The sequence below is a fragment of the Carcharodon carcharias genome, chromosome 15 (assembly GCF_017639515.1).
Source record: "Carcharodon carcharias isolate sCarCar2 chromosome 15, sCarCar2.pri, whole genome shotgun sequence".
Lineage (NCBI taxonomy): Eukaryota > Metazoa > Chordata > Chondrichthyes > Lamniformes > Lamnidae > Carcharodon > Carcharodon carcharias.
In genome coordinates, this window is record NC_054481.1 from 43,416,129 (window position 1) to 43,443,454 (window position 27,326).

The 27,326-nt window shown below is 42.4% G+C and overlaps 1 protein-coding gene across 7 annotated transcripts in view; it reads left to right on the top strand.

The window, feature by feature from the left end:
- tnrc18 (trinucleotide repeat containing 18) overlaps positions 1-27,326 on the top strand; it is a 161,728-nt gene that overhangs the window by 110,096 nt on the left and 24,306 nt on the right. For 5 of the 7 annotated variants that reach the window (XM_041205765.1, XM_041205768.1, XM_041205770.1 and 2 more), the window contains 8 exons: positions 1,445-1,820; positions 4,023-4,328; positions 8,532-8,735; positions 12,202-12,608; positions 17,713-17,862; positions 21,222-21,366; positions 23,188-23,305; positions 26,234-26,309. In XM_041205765.1, coding sequence (XP_041061699.1) covers positions 1,445-1,820; positions 4,023-4,328; positions 8,532-8,735; positions 12,202-12,608; positions 17,713-17,862; positions 21,222-21,366; positions 23,188-23,305; positions 26,234-26,309 — 1,782 coding nt within the window. The remainder of the gene's footprint in view (positions 1-1,444; positions 1,821-4,022; positions 4,329-8,531; positions 8,736-12,201; positions 12,609-17,712; positions 17,863-21,221; positions 21,367-23,187; positions 23,306-26,233; positions 26,310-27,326) is intronic. The other 2 variants (XM_041205767.1, XM_041205769.1) reach the window with 1 other exon arrangement.

Below are 27,326 nucleotides of genomic sequence, written 5' to 3' on the forward strand. Positions count from 1 at the left end.
AAGATTATGAAGGGGTTTTGACAGGATGGATACTGCGAAGTTGTTTCTCTTGGCTGGGGAATCTAGAACAAGAGCACACAGTCTCAGGATAAAGGGATGATCATTTAGGAATGTGATGAGTAATTTCTTCACTCAAAGGGTTGTGAACCTTTGGAATTCTCTACCCCAGAAGGTTGTGGATGCTCCATCACTAAGTACATTTAAGGCTGGGATAGACATATTTTTGATCTTGCAGGAAATTAAGGGATAAGGGGAATGGGCAGGAAAATGGAGTTGAAGCCCAAGATCAGCCATGATCATTTGAATGGCGGAGCAAGCACGGTGGGCTGCGTGGTCTACTCCTACTCCTGTACCTTGTGCTCTTATGGCGAAGGAAAGGGAACAACTTTCATATTCTGCAGTTAACATCCCTTCCTAACTTGATGAAATGAAGCATGTGCCTTTCATGACTTCAGAACATTCAAAAGTGTTTTACAGCCAATGGAGTGCTTTTGATCTGTAGTCACTGTTCGAAAGTAGGAAATTCAGCAGTCAGTTTGTGCACAACAAGCTCCCTCATATAACAGTAAAATAAATAACCAGCTATCTGTTTTATTGATGCTGGTTGAGGCTTAAGTGTTGACCAGGGCACTTGGAAAGCTACCTCGATCTTCCTGAAATAATAATTCGGGTCTTTTGTGTCCATGTGAGAATGCAAACAAGACACAAGACTTCAACTTGACACCCCATCCAAAAGACTGCACCTCCAACAGTGCAGCACTCCCTAAATAACATGCTTACGTCTCTGGAGTAGGATTTGAATCCACACCCTACGGCCTTGGGCTATAGTGTGCTATCTGCTGACGCATAATATTGGCTGTATCTTAGTTGGAACTTAATTGTATCAAAAGCAAAGCTTTTAGCAGCTGCACAATGTGTAGATGATTAATCATCCCAAACCTCTGCTAAAAGCAAGGGGATGACATTTAATGCAAATCCATCTGTAAGCGCGCACACACGTGTCCCTCTCACATCAAACAATAAACATAGTAAGCTTTGAATCTCTTCATGTGTCCCTTTACATTTTGAAGAAATCAAATGCCAAAAGTTTCTCTTCACTTACTCAATCAAAACCTCTTCATAATTTTTGAACGCCTCTATTAAATCTCGCCTTAACCTTCTTTGCTTTAAGGAGAACAATCCCAGCTTCTCTAGTTTCCCCACAGTGGAACAGTTGGAATTTGATACTCAGTGCTATTAAGGATCATGAACACAAAACTTATATCCCACAGTCATGGGTGCTCCAAAGTCCTGAGCAACCAGTTGAATGTGCATAGGAGGTTGGGAATCCATTCACTGATGTTCTGTTTCTTCCACAAGTACATCTCCGCCCACTGTTGCTGAGGATGCCGTTTGCGTTGAAATGACTCTAAATTCTGAACTTCTGTTACTTTAAACCCAACAGAGCCACGGCCAGATTAAGTTCAAGAAGAAGAGGAAAGTCAGTGAACAGGATCAGCTGGCAACCAAGCTGCACCAAACCCTCTCGCTAACTAAATTAAAGTCACCCTTTAAGTTTGCAGATGGCTCGACAGGGAAACAGAAATGCAGCATTACGGACAACTGCAGGCACCTGGGCTCTCATAAAGACTTTCTGGGGAAGGATGGAAGGAAGGCACTACATAAAGGCATCAGTAGCTCACCGGGTATGCTCTCTTCCAAAGAAAGTAAAAACAAAATGGCAGCCAAAGGCAGGAAGCTGGACTCAAGTTCAAAGTTGAAGGGTAGGCTGAAGACATCCAATTCTCCAGCAAGATCAGAGGTCAGCAGTTACTCCTACAGTAAGTTCCACTTTTTCAAGCTAAATGAAGTATATTTCTTGCATTTTTGTACCCAGCATTACCACTGAGTCAAAACAATTCAAAATTAAGTCTGTTATTATCTGAAATGGAGTTGATTACTGGATGTGGAAACACAGTCAAAAAATTCAAAGCCTCACTAATCCAAAGTAAAGTAGCCTGCATGTTTAATTGACGTCCTCAATCTGACTTCCTACCAGCCCGTGTTTACTGAGTCTCAGATGAGGTTAGATGGTGGGAGCTTGTGGTGTAAAATGTATCCTGTCAACTGCCACTGCTTTTAGACAATTCTTTAAATAATTATATTGTTGGTAAAAGTTTTTGGTGATTATTTTTTTGTTTGTGTTTGATTGTCAAGTTGATGGATGAACGTTGGGAAATGAAATACTTTCCACTTCTGGCAGCCAATGGCAGCACTCCAAGGTTTGGTATAACTGTGGTCAGATACAGACAAAAGTTCCCTCTCACTCCCACTATGACTTAACAATGTGGTCAACTTACAGCTCGTGGCCCCAGCAGTGAAGCTGCTGTTGTGGATCAGCCAGCTCTTAAAGGGACCATCTGACTTTCATTTCCTCGAAAACCTGTGGGATTGGAAAATCAGGTGGTTTCCTTCATGGCTGATCAACGGGTTAAAAATCCACCTCAACCCTCAGGAGAGCATCTCAGCTGCTCTTTGTATCATTCCTCCGTCTTAGTATTATACTTAGAATGTGCCACTGGTGTGAACTGCCTCTTTGTTCTGCTGTTTTGTGGTAGTTGTTTGAGGTTTACTTTCAATGATCTGATATTAAACTTTAGAATGCCAAATAATTTACCGAAATCTTGTGGACATTATCCAAAAAGGTATAGCTTCTGCAGTTTAATATGTCTTGAATGTTATGTCATGTCTTATTATATTGTCTATATTACTTGAAAAGGCCTCAGTATGGTAACTTAGTTTAGCAATACTAGTTAAAGTGAATTATCACTATCCAGGTTAGCACAGTTTGATTGACTTGATGCCTGTAGTGAGTGAATGCATTGCCCAGTGTGGGATTGAGCCAGGAGGCTGGCAGCTTTGATTCCCTATGCTTTGGCTTGTGTTGATCTCTGTGGAGTAGTAGAAAAGTGGCTAACTTCTGGCTTTAGTTTCCCAGTGCTGGAGAGGACAGGTCAAATCAACCCAGGCCCCCGCTTCTGATGGTTCTCTAGTGATGCCTGTGGAGAATAGTGCATGTGTGGATGTTCTGGCGAGCAGTGAGAGTGGCTGGGAATGAACTCACAGTGGAATATTCCGGTGAGGTTCATTGTTCCAGGCCCTCAGAGGAAGGATGATGTTTTTTGGGGTTAGGTGTCAGAGGGCAACTGACACTAATGGAACCTTACCCTGCCCCCACTGGGAAAGGAGCAAAGTAAAAGCAGGAGAAAAGAATGTGAATTACCAGATCTGATGCTTTTTATTAGTCCAAGTTAACTGGTAGGTTTAGCTAGTAGTAAACAGTTTTAGAGGTTGTAGATATGTCATTCTTATTTCTATTTCTTAAGCAAGTTAACAGAGAAAAGCACTCAGCCTGCATGTATATAAAAATGACTATAACATCAGATTCAATTACTAATCTATCTTCTGCCCATCATACAACAACAACTTGCATTTATATAGCATCATTAATGTAGTAAACGATGCCAAGGTGCTTCACAGAAATGTTGCCGCCATCTGCATACAGAGATATTAAGACAAATGGTCAAAATCTTGGTCAGTGAAGTAGGTTTCAAGGCATTGCTTAATGGAGGGGACAGTTAGAGGAATGGGTATGCGTTCAGAGGGAGCCCCAAAACTTAGAGCTTAGGCAGCCAAAGGCCCGACTGCCAATGATTGAATAATGAAAATCAGTGACATGTGAGAGACCAGAATTAGAGGAGCGCAGGTATCTCAAGGTTATGGAGGAGATTACAGAAATAGGGAGTGGCAAGGCCATAGAGGGATTTGAAAACAGATGAGAATTTTAAATGGAGCCAACAAATTATAACCAATAATGTTACATTAGCTGGAGAACATTGGCATCTCAACTACCTACAACTCCATTTTCAGGCATTTGGCATCTTGAGGAAGCCTGGTCACTTGACTTTTATGTTTCTTTTCACAATACTGTGGTATGCTGAAGCTTTGAGTGGTGACACTGAGTGCTACCTTTACCACTGCAGATACTGACACAGAGGATGAGGATGAGGAGGAGCTGGTAAAGGATGAATGGCCACTGCAGTCCACCTCAAGTATGTCCGAGCGATCAGGCTCCAAACAGAAGGCACCTGTTCTCTATGGCATAATATCAAAGAAAAGCAAGGCTTCACTGGGCACAAAGCAGGCCAAAAGACTAGCGTCTGCCACTGGGACAATGAGATCACAACGGGCGACAGATAAGAAAAATCTGAAGCACTTTGCCTTGCTGCTGGAGGAAGCTGAGCCTGGATCTTCCTTCAGTGACAGTTCGGAGGACTCATTCAATCAAGGTTAATAGAAGTAAACCTCAGGTGTTGAGAGAAAATGATGGTGCAAAGTAGTGGCCATCTGGAATTTGGCAGGTGTAGGCTGCCCTTTTCTAACTGTGATGGATTAAATATTGGCTCTTTTGGAGCCTATGTCTAATTGGCTAATTCCTAAGTTCTTTTTTTCCCTTGGGATTGGCCTCTTGAGAGGCTGCAATGAACCACTGGAATTGTAAATTGAATACTTTGTGTGTGTGTGTGTGTTTTCCCAATGTTTGTACTGCATTGTGGTGCTGAAGCTTAATTAAACATGTTAATTTCTTTTTTAACTAAATGAGCGTGCTTCGTTTCTCTTGCTTTGCATCTGCTTTTAATTTTTTTTTTAAATATGTAGCCTTCTTCTAATAGATGAAAGGGCATTTCACTTCATTTCCACTTGCAATAGAACACTCTATTATTCAGATATCCCTTTCATGTCAGAATGTTTATAGAAGTGCAGCAATGTTGGTTATCTCTGTCTTTATTTCTCAGAAGCTTGCTGGTATCGCCTCCTCTAGTTTCTAATACGTCCTTGAATATCCAATAATTTCAACATCCTTTTTTTTTGCTTCTATATTTTCTGTATTATTGGTTCAAAATGTTTCCAAAGTCACAAAAGAAAAGATGTGTGTGGAAACATCACAGCTTGAACATTGTCCTCGGGAGTTGATTGGCATTTTCTATTTGGGCTGATAAAAAGCAACATCTGCACTTAACTGAAGCACTCAGCAAATTTCCCAAATGAAAAGCAGAGTCATAAGTGACAGTGAGCAAGGAATCATATACTGGATCATTAATTGGCTTGGCATTGGTTGAAATCCTATGAAAATGTCAAATTAGCATCAAGATGTATTTAGCCAATATGAAACATATAGAAAATTGTTAAGACAATAGCGATATTGGTTTGTGTTAAGAGTATGCAGGATTGAACTGCCTGAGTATAGTACAATTTTACTAGTTGTTGGAAGAATCATATGACATCCCTGTAGTCTCTGCATTAAATTGTCACCATCCATTCTAATTGAGTCTCTGGAGACACTAAAGTTTTCAAGAGCTGGTTTCCCAGATATTTTCAAGCTACTGACATAGCAAACTGGTTTTCCAGTACGGCAAAATGCCATTGTACACCTGTTCCATAATCATATTAAATCCTAATTACTTAACTGCAAACAGTCTAACTTTTAAAAGTAATTCGGGATTTCCAAATTTTTTTAATTTGACTGTCCAAATCCTTTTCTTGGGGCGATGATGCAACTTTCTCACTAATTGTAAAACTATGTCACTCTTTGAAATCTTGATAGTCACCTTATCCCATGATACGATCAGGCAGGTTGAAAGTTTATATGTACTGTTTTTGTCAAAACAAAAAAATTTGTACATAATTTAAAGAAATGAACATATGTAAACTGTACTAACATCTTAAAGCTCTGTCATGGTTTTTATTTAAATAATATTATACCATAAAAATTAGGGGGCGGAATTCCCATTTCTAATCAATGGTAGGTGTAAATTAATCATTGCCCACATGTATCAACGCATTGTTCCCTTGTCTGTTCCAAAGTGCAGACCTTCCAACTGTTTTATACACCAGGGAGTTTGTTGAAACGTTTTTTGCTTTAAGAGGCAAGTCCCTTTGTGTAACAAGGCAAATCCAATTTATTGGGAACAGGAGTTTATTTGGTTTAGCATCTTTGGCATCGACACAGTTGCTGAAAATACCCAAATTCACAGAGTTGGACTTGCATTAGGACTAGGTGGAGACATAACAGCAAGCAACCACATGAAACCTGCAGAAAGGTGGCATTCATTGCCAAAAGCCATTTTGTTTTGTTATTTTTAAATGGCAACAGTCAACGGTATTGGCTAGACATTTGAACAAGGCTGAGCAAAAGGTTGAGATTTACCGTGCTTCTTTACGGTTGCAAAAAAATGGTAGGTTATCTTTAGGTAATCAAAGTAATAATCGTAATGATACTGGGAGTAGCAATCTGAGGTCAAGGCGGGACTATTTTCAAATCTAAATTAGCAGGAAATGAAAGAAGGCTACAGAAAGTATGCTCCTTAAAGGGCCAATTCTAACCTCTTGCTCATCCAGTTCTATGAGAATGGCTGAGGTTCACAGAGGCTGAATCTTTTTATTATCTTTTTGACAATATATTTGGGATATAAACTATTCATGGATCTTCATGGGGGGAAGCAGTGCCAGTTGTAAATAGTCCAGTGGTCTTGCCTTCATTCCTGATCCTGTTTCACAGTCTACATTAATGCCTGGGGTTTGTATTAACACATTTTGCAACTGCCAACAAAATCAATTGACTCTGTGCTAGACAGTGTCCTTGCTGTGGCAAAGAACTGATCATTTCTGGTGGTTCTGTCTTAGGAGAACAGCCCACTTTATGAGCACGCAGATATGTTCAGGGCTGTGAGATCAAAGCCATTGAGGCCTGATGGACATGCTCTGTTCAAGTAAGACAAGATGTTCATTAACCCAAGAGCACATGAAATGGAGGAGTAGGGCCACTGGATTTTCATAATTGGCAATGGTACATTGAAAGTGAAGTTGCTTTTCTTGGAATTTTTGGTATGTTGCCTATAAAAGGCCAGAAAAGGTTTGCCCTGGTATTGTTGATAAAGGGCAAGATCTGTTACTAATTACCTTAAGGGATATTTGGGTAATAGGGTTCTTTATGGCTGTCCCCTAATGTCCAGTACTAAAACAATAACCTGGCTTTTCTAGAATGCTCGCTTTCTCCTTGCAGCTGCTTGACACCCCTTCACCTTTGACCCCTATCCATGATGCTTGAATGTCTATCGGTATCTTGCATTGCTCTCATGCTGCACTAAGAAGCAAAGTGATTGGCTGGGAGTAGGGCAGACACCACGCAGTGGGGTCTCTTTCCATGGCAGCAGAACCTTGCACATTGTTATGTAGGTAGGAACACCACTTTTCTTCATGTAACCTATGAACTCTGACCACTGTCCTTGCCATTTTTCTTGTTTTCATAAATTGTACCTTTACCAAGCATAGTTAAATTTAGATGTTTTGAAGAGGAAAAAAACATCCCATTATGCTGTTGCAACTAAAGATATTGTTATGTGATAAAATAGGTAAAATTGTTACCTTGACAACAAAGGACCCAAAACTGTTCAAAGTCTGCCTACACACAGCCTGCTTTGTGCGCAGTAGGCTTGCTTGCTTTTACCAATAAGCTGTGATTTGTCCTTCTGAGTGCTAATTGCTCAGATGAAATCTTTCTTTGCTTAACATACTTACGCTGCTCGATATCTCCTTAAATAACAAAGGTGCTGCTAACAATCAGCTTTCTTACTTTATTTTTCCCTAACCAATCTTGCACTGTTCAGTAGAGGTGCACACCTTTTGTAACATTTCAAAGCAAAACCACCAAAAAAAAATTACTGTTAACAATTAAGTAAATTCTAATCGAGGCTGATACAATTATTTTAACCTATGCTTAAAAACATATGTCAAAGAAAATAAATTTAATGTTGGTGTATCTGCTTGATGGTACATTTGAATGTAAAACATCTGTAAATTTAACCCTTTGACTATAAGGTGCCCATCTTCTGGCTACTAACAGTCAAAGGATTAAATAAGACTCACAGAATGGAGACTTCTTCACACACAGTTATTTTAGAGCTCTAATTTGTTTATAGTTATGAACTGTGCAACATGTTTGTCAGAAAAATGGGTTGGAGGAGTGGAGAATGTTGGCTAGTAATGGATTTGGTTATGGTTTCTGCATTGATGGGAAGTGCTGAGGTTGAAAGGAGGTTACCATACACTCTGAATACCAGTTTCCATCATCTGTGACTGAGGAGTGGTTAATCTTTTCACACACGCACCATCCTTGTTAATAGCTTTACCTAACTTCAGTATCCCCATTTATTTTTAAATGCAAATGAGTTATAGACTATTAATGGGCAAAAATGGATAGGAAATAAGAATTCTTTGCTCTAAAATAATCTGAAGAGCTTCAATCTTATTATCCATTTCTTAAAGTTTTAGTCCAAATAGTTTCTACTCCAGTCTTTAAAGGATTTCTAACCAATTATAAAAGAAAAAGGGAATCAGAGCATGAACAGGTGTCATTCTCCAGTGCTTTCAACCCAGACTCAATGGCACAGATTGTTGTTATTGTCAGTAACTTGCTACTTTTTTCAATGTAGATTACACCTCTGAAGAAGAGGATTATAGGAATGATTGCAGTGATGCTCTTTCCTCGCCAGTCCTGGATGAGAGTGGTCTTGGCCTACTAGCCAGATTTGCAGCCAGTGCCCTGCCAAGTCCGGTCATGACTCCACCATTGTCAGTTGTACAGCTTGAGGCAAAGCAAAAAGCCAAGAAGAAAGAGGAAAGGCAAAACTTGTTGGGTAAGTGGATCTCATTCATTGCAAAGTGGCCAACCGTCTAGTTACTTGAGCATAAGAGTTGAATGTAGCTTTGATGTGTTTTAACATAGACCAACTAGTTAAATTTACTTTCTATATTTGGTGTAAGCAATTTAGATTCAGGTTATAAGTCCAGTTTGTTCTTTAATCAGTGTGGCAGAGCTCGATCTGATCCAAAGCAAACTCTTAGTTTGTTTTGCCAAGCCTCTTGCAAGGAACATGATTCTATTTTCAGAAACCCAACTAAGCAGGACTTGCTTTATTTTGTATAGTTTTAGCAAGATGACATATTGAAACAACTCTGAGAGGGAAGGGTTAACAGAACATATTCAGTTATCCATGGAAATTCCATGTTGGGATAACTGGAGGGTGGCATAACAGTGCAGCATGCTAATCTTGCTGCCATCTGTGCCATGTGTTTGATTAATTAACAGACTTTGACCCTTATTTGTGAATGTCCCGAATGGCTTGTAGGTGTTCTACTCACAATAACTTGTGAAGGATAGAATTGGAGCCTGATCTTTGCACAACTGTAAACTTTTATTTACAGTTTACAAACATGCACCTCCAAACCCATCAACTAGAGTCTCAGTTACTCCTATATATAGGAGTACAAGTGAATCCCAGTTAATGTCCCCGACCTGTATACAGTTAACAGTAGGTGGCAGCTATATTCAGCCTTCCTCCATTCACAAGGTGAAGCTTCTCTAAGCCAACTGACTAATGAAGGTAAATGCAGCCAGTGACAAAGGTCATTTCAACCTAGGTTATAGGGACAAGCTAAAGTGACCGCTTTTCACTTCTGCATTATGATGTATAATCAAAAATACCCTCCATACAGAAATTGGTGACCAGATGGGTCATGGCATGTTCCACAGGACCTGTACAATAAACTTCTCAAAAGGTCCTCTGCAGAAAATGATTTCCTACCAACCACTGTTGCTAGATTGGGAATAAGTGTCACAGCAGAGTTTCAATATCCAAAGAACTGCTCAGAAAAGCCATTGGAATAGAGTGCCACAAAAACATGTTGCTGATAGACCTGCCAGAAAGTGGAATGGTTTCGGTGCTACTATTTATCTGACAGGCTCCTGTCAAGATCAACGCTCCCTCTAAGCTGAAATAAAAAACGGGAAATGCTGGAAATACTCAGCCGGACAGGCAGCATCTGTGGAGAGAGACAGACCCTTCGTCAGAACTCTAAGCTGCAATGAGTGCACAGCTGTGCAGCGATCCAGAATATATCATGTAGTGCAATAAACAGGCAGTACACAACAAAGAAAAAATAGAGGGAACATTGGACATTACTCTGTCTGAAACCATCTGTTTTTAATTGTTGGAATCTTCCATTGGATTAAATGTTCCTAGCCGTGTCTGGGGCATGCTTCCAATCTAACAGGAATTAGATTTTTTATATATACGAATAAGATTATTTGAGGATGTCTTTGCAAAATTGGTCTACCGTGCATCTGTGACTTAGTTAAGCAAGTGATCTACCCCATGGAAAACAGATTGCATATTCATTGGAAGAATAATCACTACAAAGCCAATGGACAAGTGATGTGTATTCATTAACCGGTGTGATGTCTATGCTGGTATACCAAGTAGAGGTCTGTTGAAACCAAATACATTATATAAAATAAGTCCTGATTTAGGGATGGGCAATAAATACCGGCCTAGCCAGCAATGCCCACGTCCCATAAACAAATAACAAAAAACCTAACCCACCCCATGAGATCAGGACAGGTTTGAGTCTAACAGCCACTTCAATAGAGCATAAAATCGGACAAGGTGTAAAGCAGGCACCTAATCTGAGGCTGCCCTGATTCTACTGGAATGAGATTGAAATCTGGGTTTAAATATTAACACACATTGTTAAAGTGAGATTAAGGCTGAAGACTGAGCTTAATTAACAAGGTAACCCTTATCAGCCACCATCCAAACACCAGGGGCAGTCTAAATCTCGCTCAAGCCTTTTCCTAAACAGTTTGCACTTTTTTTTAAAAAGCCCTCAGTTTAGTTTAAAATGTTAACATCAAACCCTTGTGCATCCGGAAGTTCACTTGATGATGACCCTTTAATATTCAATGACCTCATACAAAAAGACATATTTAGTCATGTCTTTAATGTAATGACATTACTCCTTTCAGTATAGGTATGTACGTAATTTACTGCCAGGAATTCAAATTAATTTGAATCAAAGAGGTAGTACACTGAATGCTAAACAAACCAATTCAGCAGAATTGTCGTAATACCAGTTCTGCTTGGATCAGCCATTTGGTGGAGTGCACATGAGGAAGATCATGATCTTAGCCCAAGTTAGCATTGTGTAACTGCATTTCATAATACCAAACATCTGACTGTGGTGAAAATAGCTGAAATGAAAGAAGGTACAAAAGATTAGACTTAACACGTGTTGCAGTCTTCACGTAAAATGAGGAAATGGTCTGAAAGCGCTCAGTGAATTATTGATGAATTTTATGTGTTTGGATCAGAATTATATGTTGTGTTATACCTGGAGAATAAATGAAATATAATAGAACGGAATGAGAAATTATTTAGAGCAGTGGGACAGTACTACATCTGATATTCATTTATCCGGAGCCTGTTCTTTAGTCATGCTGCATTCCACTTTTTGGACGTACAGAGAAGATCACATCCACAGTAGATCTGCCGGCACAGAAACTGCACTGTGCTTCCGGGTACACTCAGCCTGCAAGTAGCTGGAGCCTCTTAAGTATGACCCTAGCAAAGGCCTTCCCCTTGACACTGAAGAGTGAGATGCTCCTGTATTTGTTGCAATCTCCTCTCTCGCCTTTGCTACGGACCGACGCCAATGTGCCATGAAGGGCCCTAGACATCAATTATTGCACCCGGGAGTCACTGGCTGATGAGAGAGGGAAATGGCAACACCTCCTATGGACTGCTTTGCACCAGCACAATGACCAGTGGATTGGCCAATGCTGAAAACAACAATCCACAATGACACCCAGTAGCTTCATGCGCGCACTTGTGGCAAAACCTGCCTCACAAGGATTGGCCCCTTTAGCCATCGGCAAAGGTGCACCATAGGAAGACACCCCATCTGAAATGGATGAGTTTGCTGCGTGTCCATCATCTTTCATAGAAGGAAGGGTGTCAACGAATTGCCTTTTTTTTTACAATGGAAGACTATTTTCATCATCCCATCTTATAAATTCTAATGAGGCCCAGTAGAGGTATCGTAACCAATGAAGCTTTTAAAAGTGAAAGGTTGTGTGAACATTAAATGAGATTTCAATAATCCTAACTTTTTTTAACTTCTTGATATATTGATTTTTTTTTTAAAGTATAAAATCTATAACACAGATGCTGCCAGACTTGCTGAGTATTTCCAGCATTTCCTGTTTATAGTCTATTTAAAATCTATAAACTGCTTTATCCTAGCATCTCTCTTCTATATACTCAGGCACGGAATTTGAATACACAGACTCAGAGAGTGACATCAAAATCAAACAGAAACCGACTGCTTTGCCACGAGCAAAAAAATCACTTCAGGAGCAAGGCAGCACTGTAAGTATCGCGAGCGAACTGCAAAGCCAGGAGAAGCTGAGGGGAGTCGACAAAGGGAAAAAGGGAAAGAAGCCCAAGGAGAAATCTCCCCGGGAGTTCACCTTTGACTTTGGCCCAGAGGCCAGTGATGACGACTTGTGGAACCGGCGAAGGAGCGAGAGGATTTTCCTCAATGACGCAAGTGCTTCTGCCGTGCTGTCGCCAGCAGCACCTCCAAGCGCAGCACCCACCATTAAAGCCAGTCGATGCATTAAGAACTCAGCGGTCAGCCCGAAGAAAGAGACGAACAAAGCAAAGGACAAGGTAGTGAGACCCCTCCTAAAGAACGTTTCAATTCTTACTTTTCCTTCCAGCACTGTCCCTCTCCCAGATGCCACTTGATCAAAGTTGGTAAGTGTGAAAAAAGCAGTGTGCAAAATGGTGGTGTGGTTTGGCGTGTGGTAAGAAACAGTGGCAATTCAGAACCCTGCATTCCCTCTTTAGGTAAACTCTTGTGAGCTTTAGAAAGAAAAGGATGAAGCATCACTGGATGTGGTTAGTCTACAGTTTTCTCAAGTTTTACAGTTTACAAGATTGGTTCCAGGGATGAGAAACTTCAGTTATGAGGATAGATTGAAGAGATTGGGACTGATCTCCTGGGAGAGAAAAAGGCTAAGAGGAGATTTGATAGAGATGTTCAAAATCATGAGGGGGCTGGACAGGGTAGAAAGGGAGAAGCTGTTCCCGCTCGTAAAAGGGTCGAGATTGAGAGGGCGCAGATTTAAAGTGATTTGCAAAAGAAGCAAATGTGACGTGAGAAATAACTTTTTCACACAGCGAGTGGTGCAAGTCTGGAATGCACTGCCCGGAAGTGTGGTGGAGGCAGGTTCAATCAAGGCATTCAAGAGGGCATTAGATGACTATTTGAATAGAAACAATGTGCAGGGGTACGGGGAAAAGGCAGGGCAATGACACTAGATCATAATGCTCATTTGGAGAGCCGGTACAGACACAATGGGCCAAATGGCTTCCTTCTGTGCCATTAAAATTCTGTGATTATCAAACTCCAAGGGCAGGGTCTTTTCTGTGGGCTTCTGAACCCCACTATCAGGCTGAAATGGGGGTCAGGAACCCACACTGCATGGGAAACAGTCTCTCCCAGCAGCCAGTTAATGACCAGAGGGCAGCTCGCCGTCCAGTTCAAGAGGGTGGATGGGCACTCGAGCTGGAGGGCCAATAGGAAGATCTTCAGCTTGAAAGCGGCAGTTCGATGCCCATAGCAGGTAAGTGAGAGAGAGAGGCTGCCCCAAAATGTTGGTATCTTCTCACACTTTGCAAAAGTTGGCATGTTAAAATTGGCCTTTGCAGCTTGGCCCACCACTCTGGGAGGGCAGTTTGGAGGAGGTGGGGAATGGTCAGAACCTCCACAGGGCAACCTGTAGCTGCTGCTGCATCCAGACAGTCGGGCGGGGGAGTGCCTGTAAGCCTGCCTGGAGAGCAGGCCCCCTTGCCTGCTGCTGGGAGGTGTCCCCACCCAGGAGGCTAAACTTCCCTCACCATCTCCAGAAATCTGGTGACAGATTGAGTGAAAAATCCCAGGCATCTTCTGGAAAGAGGCCTTAATAGGCTTTTAATTGGAACAATTGGCTTATCAGTTGCAAGCAGGCATGCAGCCTTTACCCTTCCTCCACCCACCCCACCACTCTCCCAACACCCCATCCCAACTTCAAGGAAATGGCCTGGGGGTGAAATGGAGCCAGGGAATTGGCACCCGCCTGCCCCACTTGCCCAGCCCCAACTGGGGTGAAGATTCAGCCCCAAAAGCCAAGTTAATAACGCAGCATTTTCACAAAGATTCTGAGGTGGAAATTGGTGCTTAACACTTGTTTCTAGGACATACAATGGGTACAAACCACATCAGTTAAGCAATGGGATGGCCTGATCTGCGTACATGTTGATCATATTGGTAAAGTTGTGGGGTCTTTTCTAGGCTGTTCCCATTCGTAAAAGGATCAAGAACGAGAGGGCACAGATTTAAAGTGATTTGCAAAAGAAGCAAACCTTTTCACAGTGGTTCGAGCCTGGAATGCACTGCCTGGAAGTGTGGTGGAGGCAGGTTCAATCGAGGCATTCAAGAGAGCATTAGATGATTATTTGAATAGAAACAATATGCAGGGGTGCAGGGAAAAGGCAGGAAAGTGGCACTAGGCCAAAATGCTCATTTGGAGAGCTGGTCCAGACACGATGGGCCAAATAGCCGCTTTCTCTGGCGTTAAGATTCCCTGATTCTTCATTGCCACCCAGCAAAGGGTAAGTAACTTTCAAAAAAAACATATTTTAAAATCCTTCCTATTCAGCTCAGAGGAGCAGGAACCACTGATTGGCCCATCCCCTCTGGAGCATTCAAAATTCCTCCCCACCCAGGATTTAACTGAGGGGCATTATCCTACTTTCTTTTTATTCATCCATGGGATATGGACTTTGCTGGCTGGACCAACATTTATTGCCCATCCCTAGTTGCTCTTGAGAAGGTGGTGGTGAGCTGCCTTCTTGAACCGCTGCAGTCCATATGGTGTAGGTACACCCACAGTGCTGTTAGGGAAGAGGTTCCAGGATTTTGACCCAACGACAGTGAAGGAAAGGTGACATATTTCCAAGTCAGGATGATGAATGGCTTGGAGGAGAACTTGCAGGTGGTGGTGTCCCCATCCAACTGCTGTTCTCGTCCTTCTAGATGATAGTGGTTGTGGGTTTGAAAGGTGCTGTCCAAAGAGCCTTGGTGAGTTTCTGCAGTGCACCTTGTAGATGGTACACACTGCTACCACTGTGCATTGGTGATGGAGGGAGTCATTTTTTGTGGATGGGGTGCCAGTCAAGCAGGCTGCTTTGTGCTGGATGGTGTCAGGCTTCTGGAGTGTTGTTGGAGCTGCACTCATCCGGGCAAGTGGGGGGTATTACATCACGCTCCTTGTAGATGGTGAGCAGGCTTTGGGGAGCCAGGAGATGAGTTACTCACTGCAGAATTCCTAGCCTCTGACCTGACCTTATAGCCATAGTATTTATATGGCTAGACCAGCACTTTCTATTCAATGGTAACCCCCCAGGAGGTTGATAATGGGGGATTCAGCAATGTTAATGCCATTGAATGTCAAGGACGATGGTTAGATTCTCTCTTGTTGGAGATGGTCATTGCCTGGCACATGCAGCACGAATGTTACTTGCCACTTGTCAGCCCAAGCCTGGATATTGTCCAGGTCTTGCTGCACTTGAACATGGACTGCTTCAGTATCTGAGGAGTTGTGAATGATACTGAACATTGTGCAATCATCAGCGAACATCCCCAATTCTGACCTTATGATGGAAGGATGGTCATTGATGAAGCAGCTGAAGATGTTTGGGCCAAGAGCAGTACCTTGAGGTACTCCTGCAGTGATGTCCTGGAGCTGAGATGACTAACCAACAACAACCACAACCACCTTCCTTTGTGTTAGGTATGGCTGCAACCAGTGGAGAGTTTTCCCCCTGATTCCAATTGACTCCAGTTTTGCTAGGGCTCCTTGATGCCACACTCTGTCAAATGCTGCCTTGATGTCAAGGGCAGTCACTTTCACCTCACCTCTTGAGTTCAGCTCTTTTGTCCATGTTTGAACCAAGGCTGTAACGAGGTCAGGAGCTGAGTAGCCCTGGCGGAACCCAAACTGAGCGTCAGTGAGCAGGTTATTTCTAAGCAAGTGCTGCATTGTTGATGACCCCTTCCATTACTTTACTGATGATGGAGAGTAGACTGATGGGGCTGTAATTGGCCGGGTTGTTTTTGTCCTGCTTTTTGTGCACAGGATATACCTGGGCAATTTTCCACATTGCTGGGTAGATGCCTGTGTTGTAGCTGTACTTGAACAGCTTGGCTAAGGGCATGGCAAGTTCTGTGGCACAAGCCTTTAGTATTATTGCCAGAACATTGTCAGGCCCCATATCCATTGCAGTATCCAGTGCCTTCAGCTGTTTCTTGATATCACATGGAGTGAATCAAATTGGCTGAAGACTGACATCTAAGATGCTTAAGACCTCTGGAGGAGCCTAGATGGATCATGCACTTGGCACTTCTGGCTGAAGATTTTTGCCAAACTATGCCCCCAAACATTCCCTATGGTCCCTCATGCCCCCATGCAAAAGTATGCCTCCCACCCACTTCCTATGTCCCCTCATACCAAGCTATGACACTTCCATGCCTATTCACCCACTATACACTGTATAAAACCAATGAACCCTATAGTGACAATAGGATTTGTAAAAAAAAGCTTTTAAAAAACTTTTATCATTCATTGATAACTTTCCACTTTCTTAAAAAAAATCCTTTTTACATGAGAAGTGTTAATCCTTTAAAGTTTCAATAGCTGAAACTGCAAGCATTTAAAGCCTCTATCTTGTGTATATGAACATTGTGAAATTGACAACATAGATCAGAGCCAGAGCTGTCAATCAAGCAATGATTTCCCTGAGGCTCAGGTGTTTCAGCAGTCTAATGGATACCTGGGCTGTCAGCCAAACCTCATTATGTATGCTTGGCCGAAAGCCCAGAATACCATTAGAGTACAAAAACACCTGTGCCTCAGGAAAATATTGCCTAATTGAGAGCTCTGGCTCCCTGCTCTATGCTGTCAATTTCACAAAGCTTATTTACACAAGATAAAGAGGTTTTAAGCACCTACAGCTTCAACTATTGAAACATTAAAGTGTCTGGATGAAAGGAGTTTTTTTTTAAACAAAGTAGAAAGTTATCAATAAATGACTTTTTTGAAGATATCACTACAGGGTTTATTGGTCTATACAGTGTATATTAGGTGAATGGCCATGTACGTGCCATGGCTCGGCATGGAGGGGGCATGAGTGGGTGAATGGGAGCCATTCCTTGTCATGGGGGGCAAGCAGGGAAAAGGGGTTATTTGTGGGGACATACCTTGGCATCGGGGACATGAGGAGGGCCTTTTGAACTTACCTTTTAAAAGGTCATATCATACAGACCATGATTCGCAACATCTCTGAGGGGTCATGAACCACCACTCATTGAAAACCTGGCCTGACTCCATGAAAATTGCAGATGACTAGGACATGCCTATCCCTGCAATGGTGCAGACCAGGCTGGGAGTGCAGGGTGTGTGGTCTCATGACCAAACCAGCCCACACCCTTAGAAGGCACTCCCAAAAATCGGAAACCTGGGAATGGGGCCGAAAATCCTGGAATCGGGCTCTGGCCACCGTTTTTAAAAGGCTCCCTAGTCATCCCGACTCAGGCATCCTGAATACATATTCCACTTTGTGGAGCTACACTGCGAAAATGACCTGGGAAGTATGTACATGCTGCGATTTTGAAGTGTCCCTGATGATGGGGGCTAACTTACTGATTTGCTGCTGTGTTTTCCACTTTCAGAGAAAGAAAGGAAAGGAGCCATTGTCCCCTGGCTTGCCCTCAGCCCAGATGGCGAGTAACCCATCTGAACCCAGGGTCAGTCTCCTACGCAGCACCAGCCCCTGCAAAAAGAACAAAGTCAAAGTGAAAGCAAAGGATGGAAAAAAAGAGGTAATACTCTTGTACTAATGTACAGTGGATTGTATTATGGAATTTTATTACATTAATACAGATTTGTGCATCTTTTGTGTATATACTGTCGGTCTTGAATCCTTTAAGAACTGCAATCTCACTTTTACCCCAAAAATAATCAGCAAGTTTACAATTTTTAGTTCAATTAAAAGTTCTGGCAGCAAGAAAATATCTGGGTGAATTTTCCGATGGTGAAACTTCATGTAGAAACACTTAATGCTGTCATACACCATAGAACATTACATTGAAAGTAAAGCCATTCTACCCATCTGGTCCATTCTGTACACTCACACCCCCCTTCCCAGCCCTCCTCACTTGATCAATATTACCTTCTACCTCCCTCATGTACTTATCTAGCTTCTCCTTAAATGCATCTCCTTATTTACTATGCTTAGGCAGGTCCTAGCCCACTGAAAATCAAGCTAGTGGAGGGAAGAATATGATACAAGGGCTTTAGGAATTGTCACCTGAGCTTTACCTATCAGAGAATCGACACAGTTTTCTGGTTCCAATCATGTTATGGAATTATTCAGCATGTTAAAGTGTATTTTTGAAAAAAGACTTGCATTTATAAAGCACCTTTCAGGACTACTGCATGTCCCAAATCACTTTACAGCAAATTTACAGTTTTGAGGTGCAGCCACTGCAATATGGGAAACATGGTAACCAATTACGCACAGCAAGCTCCCACAAACAGTAATATGATAATGACCAGATAATCTGTTTTTGTGATGTTAGTTGAGGCATAAATATTGGCCAGAACATTGGGGATAATAAGTGCCCTTGAAATAGTATCTTGGAACCTTTTATGTCTTCCTGAAAGGGCAGATGGGACCTTGTTTTAAGATCTCATTCATAAGATGGCACCTCCAACAGCACAGCACTCGGTAATGAACTGGAACATCAGCCTTGATTTCTGTGCTCAAGTCCTGGAGTGGGACTTGACTTCACGACCTTCTGACCCTAGAGGGGAGAGTGCTGCCAATGGAGCCATGGCTGACATCTTAGTGTGAGGGATGATGGAAAGAAAATCAATGTACACCCCATTCTAACAAAGAATTTCATACAAACTAGGAGCAGGAGTAGGCCATTCAACCCCTCGAGATTGCTCCACCATTCAATAAGATCATTGCTGATCTGATTGTAACCTCAACCCTACATTTCCACCTAACCCCGTTTCACTGCAGCTTTCCTGCTTGCTTCATAAAGTGGACCTCCTCCAGATAATAACTGTACGTTTACAGATTTTCTTGCAGTTTTAAAGCAGCATCCAAACCAAGTGCTCAGCTGACCCCTTGCATCTCAATCCATTCTCTTTTTTTAAGCGTAGGACATTTTTGGAATCTATTTTGACAGGTGTCCTTTCCCTCTAACACAAAGCAGTATCTTGTTTCTGTCTTTTACTGAGGCATATACCAAGCTGATACACACAATTCTTTTTTCACATTAGCCTCGCAAATCCCAACTCCAATCCGAATGCTTAATAAATGTTCTGTTCATTGTGTAAGAAAGAGAGACCTGCATTTCCATCGCCTCTTTCACAACCTCAGAATATCCCAAAGACCTTTACAGTCAACAAAGTGTTTTTTGAAGTATAGTTCGCCGTTGGAATGTAGGGAATCCGGCAGCTATATGGCACACAGCAAAATCGTACAAACAGCAACGCCATTACGACCAGAGAATCTGCCTTGCTGATGTTGACTGAGGGATAAATATTGGCCACGGCACTGGGGAAAACCCAGCTGCTGTCTACGGATAATGCTGTAGAGTCTTTATTGTTGTTAGGAAATCTTTTAAACATAGTTAAATAATTCCTCGTGATTCAGGCTTAACTGTGTTGTCCACATGTTAGCTTATTACCCAGACACCCAAAGTTTTATAACTATTAATGGTATACAATAGATTCCTGCAACCTGGTTCGCCTGCAGACCCAAGATGATCAAAATCGGCCTCTGTAGATGTTGGATGTCCAACTGTCCCATGAGTTCTGACCTTAGAGGAGCTATTCCCTGATATCTTGTGTAACTTTTTTGTGACTAATATCCCAATACACAGAATGTATTTTGAAGCGAGCTCCTACTAGTCCAATCTCTCAACTTGACCTAATGGCCGTGTTGTTGGTTTAGCTGTGAAGCAGTTAATATTACAAAAGGAGCAGGGTGACCTAGACAGTCTCTGCAGTTTAGAAGAACGAGAGGCAATCTCATTGAAAGTTACAAAATTCTGAAGGGGCTTGATAGGGTGGAGACTGAGAGATTATTTCCATTAGTCGGGGAATCTAAAACATGGGGTCACAGTTTCCGGCTAAGGGGCTGATCATTTAGGACTGGGGTGAGGAGAAACTTCTTCACTCAAAGGGTTGTGAATCGTTGGAATTTTCTACCCCAGAGGGTTGTGGATGCTCCATTTAAGGCTGGGATAGACAGATTTTTGATCTCTCGGAATCACGGGATATGGGGAGCAGGCAGGAAAATAGAGTTCAATCCAATTGAATGGCAAAGCAAGCTTGATGGACCATGTGGTCTACTCCTGCTCCGATTTCTTATGTTCTTGTCTCACATAGTTCAGTGATACTGCTTGTGTATTTCCAATGTTCTGGCCAATACCCGATACTCACACCTGATCTGGGATGTAGCCAACATGTCTGCTATAGTTCCTACTCCCATTGTTCTGGCAATAACTGATGTTAACATAAATTCAAATTTTGATAATCACACTAACCATAGGACTCAGGCAAATTCTAACAAGTATCCACCCAAGAAGGCCAACAGGGCCTCCTTTCTCTTCTATACTTTGGTTCCTTACCACCAAACATTTGTGCATTCACCTACATTTAAAGTGTTAGCTGTGGCTTAATGGAAAGAACTGTCACCTCAGAGACAAGAGGTTGTGGGTTCAAATTCCACTTGAGAGACTTGAGCACATAATCTATACAGACATTTCAGTTCAGTATTGAAGAGGTGCTGCACTACTGGAGGCGCTTTCTTTTGGATGAGACATTGAATACAGATCTCATTGCCCTCTTATTTGGTTGTAAAATATCCAATAGCCCTGTTTTCCTGGCCAATATTTATCCCATATTACTAAAGCTGATAATCTGGTTTTTAATTTCATTGCTGTTTGTTAGAACTTGCTTGTGGGACACACAGATACACACTGGTTCCTTGGGTTAGGTATCATTCTGCAACCAGAACATGTGGAACACTGAGTTAGAAGTCTTTAGGATGGAGGGAAAAGTTCAGTGAGATTTGTTTAAAAAATTACAATACCAAAAAATGACACTTAAAGAAAGACTTGCATTTTTATAGCAGTTTTTTTTACTTGCTTTGTCTCTTCAGCAGGCACGTTCCAAGGGCGGTGCTGTCAGTAAACTCATGGAAAGTATGGCGGCTGATGAAGATTTCGAGCAGAACCAAGACAGCAGCTTCTCTGAAGATGAGAACCTACCGCTGAGCATGCTCATCGAGAGGCCCTCAACACCAGGTTAGTTGGTACCCATGGGTTGTGGACCCTGCTGAAACTCCATTCAGGACATGTGGCGTCTATACGAGGCACCAGCAGATGAGTGACAGTCGCTGGAATTGCCAGCTGCTGCTTTTGGAGCGGATGGTCATGTTGTATTGGGCTGTACAGTATGATTTTCCCTCTTCCCGATGAGTTCCTTACTTTATGAGAAAGATTAAGGTCTTAAAGATGAATTTCTGTCATCAGCAAAACAAAACCCGAATTATTCCACCCTCTGCCTATTGTGCTGCAAGTCTGATTTTGGACTTGACAAAAGATGACAATCCCAAAAACACACCCTAGCAAAAACAACTCTCTTCAGTGCCCCAATACTTAAACATGGATGAATGTCTATCAAATTAGTTGTTCAACAGATGTCCCTGTTGAAATAAACAAGTCCTAATAGCAGGATGACTGTAGCTGTCATTTTAAATTGAAAGTGAGGCTTATAATACAAACCTTCAAATTCAGTGAATGGAGAAAATGGAAGTAAACCACTGTCCTATATCATAACTTCATGTGGTAGTACAATAACCATTGCAGAACTTTTCTGCCAAAACTAATTATGAAGCTGGGTCATTTTACGTATTATTACCTTTTCTTTACAAACGACTTTATTCACTCCTATGACTTGGCTCAGCTATTGAAATGAATGATTTTTTCTCTGCTGAGTGACCCCCCTCTATGCCCTTTGTGCGCCCTTCATTCTATCCTGTGTTAGTTATCCTTCCTTAGTCCTTTCTAGATGCTTGCGTTTTGACAGGTGGCAAAGTCACAGTTGTGAACAAGTCCTTTGCAAGAGATGATTACTTCACATAATGGACTGGTCGTTCTCAGAATATTAAATGTTACCTCTGATCTTTTTTTTCTTTTTCTTTTACCTGACAAGATAAATTATTGCCAATCCATTGGAAGCCTCATTTTTTACTTACAAATGGCCTCAGAGGAAAATGACTAACTTTAAAATTCTCAATGCTTGGAACAACTGTTCTTAAAAAAAAGTATATGTTTTCTTCAACCAGTGTACATAGAATATTACAGCACCAAACTGGTCATTTGGATTAACTGGTCTGAGCCAATGTTTATGTTCCTTCTTCCATCTTACTTCATCTTCTTATCCTATCCTTCTATTCCTTTCTTCCTCCTCTATTTTTCCAGCTTCCTCTTAATTGCGTCTAAGAATTGCTTTATTCTGACTCACTGCCTGGAGACAGCAGGGATTTTGCCTGCAGTCTGGCCTGAGTCCACGAAATCCTTAGCGGTTGACACCCTGTCACCGCTTTCCACACAATCTGATTGTTCCCAGGAAAAGGCACCTTAAGTGTCGGGTTCCTTTAGGATTTATGCAGATATCTAAACCATTCTGAAAGCCTCCACCCTCCCCATCTCTGTAGCATCCTCCAGCCCTAAATCCCTCTGAAATCTCTGTGCTCCTCCAATTCTGGCCTCATGTGCTACGTCTCACCATTGTGCCTTCAGCAGTCTAGACACTAAGCGTTGGAATTCCTTCTCTGGACTTCCTCACCTCTCTGCAAACCCTCTCCCCATTAAAATGTTCCTTGAAAGTTCTTTTTCTGATCAAGTTTTTGGTCATCTTACCTAATATTTCCTTGCATGGCTGGGTATCAAGTTTTGTTGGATAATGCTCCTGTGAATTACTTTGGGATGTTTGGATACATTGAAGGTGTTCTATAACTGCAAGTTGTTTTTATGGTTGTTGATGGGATTATATTCAGTTGGGGGTGAATGCAGAGATTCATCACTTAGGCATTACCAAGAGATTTCTTTCTTTTTCCACAGCTCCTCGCTCGTGTGTGATTGACAAGGATGAGTTGAAGGATGGCCTTCGGGTGCTGATTCCAATGGATGATAAGCTGCTTTATGCCGGATACGTGAAAACTGTCCACTCTCCTGATATGTAAGTTTGGCAGCTGTGTCAGCAAAAGGAAAGGATTGAAATGGGCATTGTTTAAACATTAGAGGGCAATGTTTCAGCTGTCCTTGCCTGAAAGCCAGATGGCTGACAATTGGAAATTGGAGTTGGGTGAGCGATGTGGCAGCAATGCTCAGGGCACCCTGGCCACCCCTTCATTACGCAAGGCCTGCCTGAGGCAAATCTGTCTAATTCTCATGCTTCTGGCATGCTTTCAATTTTACGACAAAAACCTGTCCTAAATGAACCTGTAGCCCGGTGATTCCATGACCCACATGTGCACAGTTTACGCTGCCGGCTTCCAATCAGAAAATTTGCTCATTCCTGAAGTTGTGACCATTTTAGGGGTCAGAATCCATTTATTTCAAGCACAGACTTGGTGCTGTCAGGGGGAAGAGAGCACCTTCCTGAAGCAGGAGGCGCAAGGATCATTGGAAGTTAGACCTTGTTAAAGGTAAGCTTAAGGGGCTGACTGGGATTTCCCAGTTTTCCAACCTGGTGGGACAGATCAATTGCTTGGAGGCGGGTACCCAGTGGCAGGCCAAGGGGCCAGTGCTTAAGGCAGGCCTACAGGCACTCCCTGCTTGCCTGGGTGGTGGTATAGTCAATATAGAGGGATTCGCCCCTACCCCCAACCCACACGGTGGTGGCCTGGTTGCTTATTGTGTTTTTTAAAAGGTGGTTGAGAGTGCACCTTATTGTTGAAGTGCCCCCACAGTTAGTTCCCTTGTGCTACAGTAGGGTGCTCCTCTGAAGTTGGAAGGCCTCTGATTGGCCAGCTTAGAGAGTCTGCCCACCACCCTTATTTGGACAGGAAGCCCATCTCCATGTCAATTAAGCGCTCATGTGAAAATCTGAAACTTTAATCAGATTCCCTCCACCCAGCCTCGGAGGTGGGTTGGTGACCCAAATGGCTCCTGCTTCAAAAATTCAGCCCAGGGCCTCATTTTAACATCTCAGCCAAAGTTCGGGACTTGTGACAGTGCAGCGCTCCATCAGCAGTGTAGGATATGTGTTCAGGCCTCAGAGCAGGGCTTGGTCCCACGACCTTCTACCTCAAAAGTGCGACTGACTAAGCCAAGGCTGACGACACGATTGAACTGTCCTATACTCCAGGACTGTGGATGTAATCCACGGCCCATATCAGTTCTTGGTGCCTGGGACTGACAAATAAACACCTTTTTTTTTGTTTTTGCTGAGGGAAGCCATTCGCGTTTTCACCTATTGGACATCCAAGTCTGAGCAATGCAAAAAATTGAAGAATCAGTCACATCCCTAATAAGGTTGGGAGAGCATATTTGTTGTGTGTTGTATCTGTCTGATTTCAATAGCTGCATTATACTGATGTAACTATGGAGCCATGCTGTAATCATGTGCCTGATATGCACTAGAACTGAACTCAGCAGAAACAATGCCTGTCCTGTAATAGCTCCAAAACAAATTAATATATTTCATCTTCCTCTTCAATTCAAATGATTAACTTCCAACTTCAAGGGAGAAGTTCAACAAAGAGGGTTTGAAACAGAAATAAGTTTAGAGTACATGAGGAACACAGGCCTGATCAGAGCAGAGCTACGCTGTGCCAGAATAGTAGCACTACATCTGGATTAAGGTGCCAGCAGAGGCTCTGGGGGTAGCAACCCTCAGCTCTCAGTCAAAAGGTTGGGGCTGAGCACACAATATAGGCTGATGCTCCAGTGCAGTACCGAGGAAGTGCTGTACTGTCGGAGGTGTCCGCTTTCAGATGAGATGTTGAAACAAAGCCTGTCTGCAATCTTGGATGGGCATTAATGATCCTATGGCGCATTTTGTAGAAGAGCAGAGGCGTTGTCCCTGGTGTCCTGGCCATTACTTATCCCTCAACCAACATCACTAAAACAAGTGGTTTAGCCATTATAACATTGCTGTTTCTGGGACTTGGCTGAACACAAATTGGCTGTTGAGTTTGCTACAATAAACAGGGTAATACTTCAATAAGTATTCCATTGGCTGTAAAGCACTTTGGGACGCCCTGAGGTTATGAAGGGTGCTATGTAAATGCAAGTCTTTCTTAAAACGTTAAAGGTACTATGTGTAAAAATATATATCCCTTTTGATACATTTTCTTTTTGTGTAAAACTGAAGCGACCCAAAGAGTGAAATACCTGTTGAGTGTTCCTTCAGTAAAAAAGCTCTGACCATTTCATTCCAGCCAGAGCTGCCTTGGAATACTTTCAATGTACTGAGTGAATGTCAAAATGCCTTTTTATTTCATGTAACTAAATCTGCAAGGCGCCTCTGACCCCACATGCAACAATACTACCGCAACTTGAGTCATCACTTTCTGGAACAGAGGGTGGGGAGAGACAAACATGATGAACATGTGTGGGCCTAGTATTGTCTTTATCTGTGTGTGTGGGTTTTTTTTGCTTGTACGTACAAATGAAAATTCAGTGGGGCAATATCACGTGCAACAAAGTTGAAATTTGTGTTTGTGTATGGATGCCACTGTTCTGGCATTTACCAAAGGAACACTTGACTGGGTCACTAAAGTCAGACGATAACAATCAGTAATGATCTACAAAATGTCCTTCATGTTACCTGTACACAGAAGGCAAGACTTCATTGGATTAAAAAAGGAAAGCAGAAAATTGCATTTATTTTGCAGTGAGTAACAAGTGACATCCCATTGAGATTAAAATGACAAACTCCTGAGCTTGATTTGAATCCAGTCTCCTTTATTTCAAATCCTCTTCAACAGTTGTTGAAAGGACAGTGATTGCTTTTTTAAAGAAGTGTTTAAATTCCTGCTACAACTCTGCATATACCATAAGGGTTTGACTTTAAGAAACCTAGCGAAAATATAGAAAAGTGCAGAAGATTGTGGTGTGTAAACACCCTGCCCCTCCTAAAACATTTAAATTTCTGTTCTAGATATCGTGTGGTTGTAGAAGGAGAGAGGGGAAACCGTCCTCATATTTATTCCTTGGAACAGCTCCTACAGGAAGCGGTGAGAGGCTCATTAACCTTTTTTGATTAGCAATAAAGCTCCTCAAAGGTTTGGGTTTTGGACACGCTGCCTGACTTAGTTACAACCTCATGTCAACTTTCCCTCAGTCCTGGATGTGCAGATAGCAAAGTGAAAACACTCATTGTGGAACCCAGACAGGGAACATCCAGCTAGATTAAAATGGTTAAAAACTCCTCAATGTGTCTGATGTCTTTGCCCCAACTTTAAATTAAGAATTATTCTCCTCTGTGCTGTAAATGTCTGAGAACAATAGCAAGAACCTCTCTTTGCAGACTGCTGCTTATGATAGCAGCCCAGTGTACTAATGTCAGGAGTTGATGTGATTTTCCACTGGAAGTATGTTTCAAATTAAATTATTTGTTTATGGATTTTCCCTATTGCCTATTGTTTTGACACAAATCATGAGATTTGTTTTGTGTGGGGTGTACCACACCACTGTAGCTCTGTTTAAGTTACACCCCCAGTTTACAGCTTGAAGCATTGTAACATCGTGGGGCCAAGCTCCCGTTGTCAGGGGCACCAGGAACTCCTCACCAGGCAGTTTTCTGAGGTATCTTGAGGAGGGCAGAAATGTAAATAGTCAGTGATGGCAACGCTGTGTACCATATTCCTCACCTCAGAAACAGCATTGCTGCCTTGTACAATGCATGCATGTGCCAAACTGCACATGCTCAGCTGCTGCTCGATTGAAGTTTGGAAATTTGCCGGCAGTGTAAGCGAGATGTACCTCACTGCACGAACGCCCCAGTGCTTTTGTGGAAATACCTGGTGTAGAACCTGTGGCCTCCATTTTGCAGATTGGGTGGACGACCCAACACTGGCAGGAAAAGCGTGTCGTCAGCATGCATGGGCAGCCAGTGGAAACTTATTGGCCCATCCCCGAGAGGAGCTGGTCCAATCGGAGGGCCTGCAGCTCACCAGCCTCAGCAGCGCCAACAAGAGCGGAGGCCACCGCTGAGGGAAAAAAACTACAGGGCTGAGTGCTAGAGGGGATTG